This window comes from Microtus ochrogaster, unplaced genomic scaffold (assembly GCF_000317375.1).
Source record: "Microtus ochrogaster isolate Prairie Vole_2 unplaced genomic scaffold, MicOch1.0 UNK14, whole genome shotgun sequence".
Taxonomy (NCBI): domain Eukaryota; kingdom Metazoa; phylum Chordata; class Mammalia; order Rodentia; family Cricetidae; genus Microtus; species Microtus ochrogaster.
The window spans coordinates 2,302,668-2,307,774 of record NW_004949112.1 but is presented as its reverse complement, the minus strand read 5'-3'; the positions used below and the strand labels follow the sequence as shown (position 1 = coordinate 2,307,774).

General features: G+C 54.0%; 1 protein-coding gene across 1 annotated transcript in view; it reads left to right on the top strand.

Moving 5' to 3' along the window:
- Positions 1-5,107, top strand: part of Tsks (testis specific serine kinase substrate) — a 36,411-nt gene that overhangs the window by 28,759 nt on the left and 2,545 nt on the right. The window contains exons 3-8 of the mRNA XM_026789140.1: positions 322-417; positions 595-678; positions 1,425-1,508; positions 2,064-2,350; positions 3,076-3,270; positions 3,696-3,869. Of these exons, the coding sequence (XP_026644941.1) occupies positions 322-417; positions 595-678; positions 1,425-1,508; positions 2,064-2,350; positions 3,076-3,270; positions 3,696-3,869 (920 nt within the window). The remainder of the gene's footprint in view (positions 1-321; positions 418-594; positions 679-1,424; positions 1,509-2,063; positions 2,351-3,075; positions 3,271-3,695; positions 3,870-5,107) is intronic.

Genomic DNA, 5,107 nt, shown 5'->3' with positions numbered 1-5,107 from the left:
CACACCCCAGCCCCTCACTGGGGGGTTCTAGGCAAGGCTCTACCACTGAGTCACACCCCAGCCCCTCACTGGGGGATTCTAGCAGAGGCTCCACCACTGAGTTATACCCCATCCCCAACAGGCATTTGCCTCAAGGTTTTTGAACTGTCTTCCCGTTGTACTTTCCTTGAGCACAGTCAAGAATATCAGTCTGCCTCTGGCTTTCCCACACAAGGAAACTAAGTCCAAGGGTACCATCCTTTGCCAAAGCCACACACCCTTCCAGAGCAAAACCAAGCTGTTTTCTTGGTATTGGACTACACGTCTCCCACTCTTTTCCAGAGTGGGGTCAACAGTGGATTGGTGCGTGCCAAAGACTCCATCACCAGCTTGAAGGAAAAGACTACAAGGGTTAATCAGCACATTCAGACCCTGCAGGTGTGAGGCTGGAGAATCCCTGTACCCCACCACCCCGCACCCCTGTGTGGCCTCTTCCTCCAGTGCTAAGTTCCAGCCTTGGAGCCTTCTTTCCCTTTAGTGCATGCCCAGCCCCGCGGAGGATAAGCCCCTGCTCCCCCTATAACCTTCCCCCACTGCCTCCCTTCCATGGTCAAGAGCGAGTGCTCTGTGCTCAGTGAGAATCTGGAGCGGCGGCGGCAGGAGGCAGAAGAGTTGGAGGGTTACTGCAGTCAGTTGAAGGTGAGCGGCTGTAGGAGGATTGGGCTTGGGGAAAGAGAGGTGGAAGGGAGTGTGGGGGCTCCAGGTGTGGCTCAGGCGGTAGAGCGCTCGCCTAGCATTCAGGAAGGCCAGGGTTCAATCCCGGCATGCCATTAAACTGAATGTGGTAGAACACACCTATAACTGCATTCTGAAGCTGGGCTCTAGAACTCAGGAGGTCAAGACTCCTTCCAGCTACATAAGGACTTGGAGGCCAGCGGTAAGTGAGATCCTCTCAGGGCTCTTTTGGTTTCCATGGGCACTGCATGCATGTTGGACACACACATATGCACATACATGAAGACAAAACACATATACACGGAAGAACACAAGAATTTTTTTTCTTTTTTTTTTTCTTGTTATTTTTGAGACAGGGCTTTTCTGTGTAACCCTAGCTGTCCTGGAACTCACTCTGTAGACCAGGCTGGCCTTGAACTCAGAGATCCACCTGCCTCTGCTTCCAGAGTGCTGGGATTAAAGACATACACCACTATTGCCCCGCTCAAGAAATATTTTTTTTTAAATCTTTTAAATCTTAAAACTTAAGACGAAAGGAGCGCAGGAGTAGTGGGACGGTGGAAGGGTTAGCACAGGTTGGCTAGGGAGGAAGAGGGGCTGGGAAGGAGTTGCATCCCACGCGGGGCAGGTGCTGTGCAAACAGCGAGGCTGAAGGTGGGGGCAGAACCGGAATGGGAAGGTAGGGCCCCCGCCCTGATGTCCTGACCCAGGAGAACTACCACAAGGTGACCCGCTCAGTGGAAGACGCTGAAATCAAAACCAACGTCCTGAAGCAGAACTCTGCCTTGCTGGAGGTAAGAGAGCTTTGAGGAGGGGGTCCCAAACTAGGAAAAAGTTTGGGTGGAGCCTAGGGATGGGGGTTAGTGGAGCTGGGGAGGGCAGGAACAGGAGGGCAGAGCGTCCAGAGCTGCCGGAGCTGAGGCGGCTTGGACCTGATTGTGGAGCTCAGAGGTGGACTGGAAGAGCCAAAGAGGGCTTGGTGGGAGGGACCAGAGTGGAGCCTCAGGAAGTTAAGACGTAAGCGTGGAGCTCGAAGCCCCTGGTGGGTGGGCTCTAGGATGAAACGTGCCAGCTTACTGCGCAACAGAACGCCGAGAAAGCCTGCCGTGGTCTCGAAGGGCTGATTTTTGACAGGTAGAGCAGGAGATGGGGGTAGGCTGGTTGCAGTCTTAGGGGTTCAGAGTAAACGGTCTCTCCCGTAATGACAGCAATGAGGCCGGTTAGACGGCAAGCGTGCTTCCCAGTTTCCTCTTCCCACACTACTTTGCAGTCTTATGAATCCCTGGGATGCAGGTGACTAAGGGTGACAAGGTGCCGAACACCCTGACTCATTGTCCTCTCCTACCCAGGAGAAGCTAAGGTACCTCCAGCAGCAACTGCAGGATGAGACGCCACGGAGGCAAGAAGCCCAGCTGCAGGAGTTGGAGCAAAAGCTGGAGGCCGGCCTCTCCCGGCGTGGCCTGAGCTCTGCCACTCCAAGTCAGGGGTGCTCCGGCCCGCCCGGCAGCCCGGAGGAATCCCTGCGGCCGCGAGGCCTGACCTCTAGTAGCTGGGGCATGGCACTCAGGGCAGCGGAGGGACATTCGCTGACAGAGCAGCAGTTGCAGAAGGTGTCCACCGGCCTGGAGGAGCTGAGGTGGGCGGGGGCAGAAGGAGGCGGGTGGACCAGGCCTCAGGTTAAACAAAGGGTGGAACCTCCGTGGAACGTGGAGGCTGGGGTTTGGATGTGGATTGGAGGGGTTGCGGTAGGTGAGGGAGGATTGGAAAAGCTTGATATGGGAGGGACTTGGAGGCTGAAGTGGGTGGGGCTTAGAGGAGCTAAGCGAGTGAGGACAGCAACAGAACCTAGAAGAGGATTTGGGTGATGGCATCAGTGATACAGGGCTAACCTAGCACACACATAGAAAAGAAAACGACGGAGCATAGTGGCGCACACCTTTAGTCCCAGCACGGGGAGGAAGAGGCTGGAGGATCTATGTGAGTTCCATGCCAGCCTGGTCTACATAGAGTTCAGAACAACCAGGACTGCATAGAGAGACCATGTCTCAAAAAGAATAAAAAAGTCCCAGCACTTGGGAGGCAGAGCAGGTGGATCTCTATGATTGCAAGGCCAGCCTGATTTACAAAGCAAGTTCTAGAACAACTAGGGCTATTCGGAGAAACCCTGTCTAAAAAAAAGAAAGAAAGAAGAAGAAGAAGGAAGAAGAAGAAGACGAGGAAGGAAGGAAGGAAGGAAGGAAGGAAGGAAGGAAGGAAGGAAGGAAGGAAGAGAATAACTGGGTGATCTGTTTGGGGTGAAGTCGCTGGGGGCATGCCTGGTCAGATCTATACCCATCTTTTCTCCCTTTCTGATTCCCACAGGAGGGAGGTGTCCTCACTGGCAGCCCGGTGGCATCAGGAGGAGGGGGCAGTGCAGGAAGCCCTGCGGTTGCTGGGTGGCCTAGGTGGCCGGCTGGATGGCTTTCTGGGCCAGTGGGAACGGGCACAGCGGGAGCAGGCACAGTCTGCACGGGGCTTGCAGGAGCTGCAAGGACGGGCAGATGAGCTGTACACCATGTAAGGGCTCAGCAGGTGTTGGAGGGGACATGGGTTCCATGGGAAAGTGGAACCAACCTAAGGATTGACCAGTCTGCTGGGGCTAAGTGACCCATACCAAGAGGTAGAACCTGCCTAGAATCCCCAGTGAGGGTTTGGAAGTGTGGCTCAGTGGTAGAGCCCCTGCCTAAAATACCCCTGCTATGGATTAAGGGCGTGGCTTTGGGGTAGAGTCCCTGCTTGTGATCCACCAGTAAGGAATGAGAGCATGATTCGGCAGTAGTTCATTTGCCTAGCAGAAGCCCTAGCTCCTACTCCTAGAGGAGACGGAGGACCCCACTGGAGTAGAGGGCAGGCAGGTCTATAGTATAGGAAGGCGGCCTCTCGGGATCCGGGCTAATATTGGACATTGTAAACTACCCACATTGCTTGCTCTCCCATCTCAGGGTGGAGAGATCAGCCGCGTCTATGGCTTCACTGAGGAGCGAACTGGAGGTTCTGGGACCAGTGAAGCCAATTCTGGAGGAGCTGGGGCGGCAACTTCAGAACTCCCGAAGGGGAGCTGACCATGTCTTGAACTTGGATCGGTCTACCCAAGGCCTCTGTGCCCGCTGTGCCAGGTACGGGGAGGAGTAAAGCCCTCATCGTGGGTCACACATTGCCATTGTGAGATGTGTCTCTGTGGGTTGCAGAGTGAGAATTCTATTGCATTGTGGGAACAACTTTTCTACCCTTCCCACATGGTAAGAATTGGCTTCTGTGGAAAGCGAAAATCGTGTGCACTTCCAGCACATTGTGGGAAGGTTAGCGTGTCATGAGGGTGGGCTCTCCGTGACGTGCAACATAATACCAGGGACACGAGAGAGAACTCAGTCACAAAACTGTTTGCCTTGCAAGCAGCTGGGAGAATCCCTGTACCAGCCAGTCGAGCTGAATCTAGGAACTCCAGGGTCAGAGACCCTGTCTTTAAAAATAAGGCAGAAAACAAACAAATAAATAAGGTTGAGAGCTAGAAGGCCGTTAAGAACACTGGCTGCTCTTAATGACTCAATCCCCAGCACCCACGTGGTAGGTCACAACCATCTATAATTGTAGTCCCGTGGAATCTGATGCCCTCTTCTGATGTGCAAACCTACATGTAGACAAAACAGCCATTTACACCAGCCTGGTCTACAGAGCTAGTTCCAGGACAGGCTCGAAAGCCACAGAGAAACCTTGTCTCGAAAAAAACCAAAAAAAAAAAAAAAAAAGAAAAGAAAAGAAAAGAAAACAGCCATTTACATAAACAAATAAATCTTAAAAAAAAAAAAAGAAAAAAAGAATAGGCAGGGCTGGCTATGGCTATGCGTGCCTTTAATCCCAGCACCTGGACTCAGAGACAGGTGGATTGCGGTGTATATGAGACCAGCCCTGGATACATAGCAAATTCCAGGCTACATAGATAGATTCTATTTTTTTTTTTTTAGATTCTATTTTTAAAAAAGGAAAGAAAACGAAAATACAGCGGGGTCAGGGGTCAGAGAGGTGGTTGAGAGGATAAAGTGTGGCTCTGACAGCCACACCTCTGCCCTGTGGAAGGGGGAGAACCCGCCCACGCTGGCTGTCCTCCGCCCTCCAGACCCACCCACGCTGGCTGTCCTCCGCCCTCCACACCCACCCACGCTGGCTGTCCTCCGCCCTCCACACCCACCCACGCGGGCTGTCCTCCGTCCTCCACACCCGCATGCCCGCCCACCCACGCTGGCTGACCTCCGTCCTGCCCGCCCACCCACGCTGGCTGTCCTCCGTCCTGCCCGCCCACCCACGCTGGCTGTCCTCCGTCCTCCACACCCGCATGCCCGCCCACCCACGCTGGCTG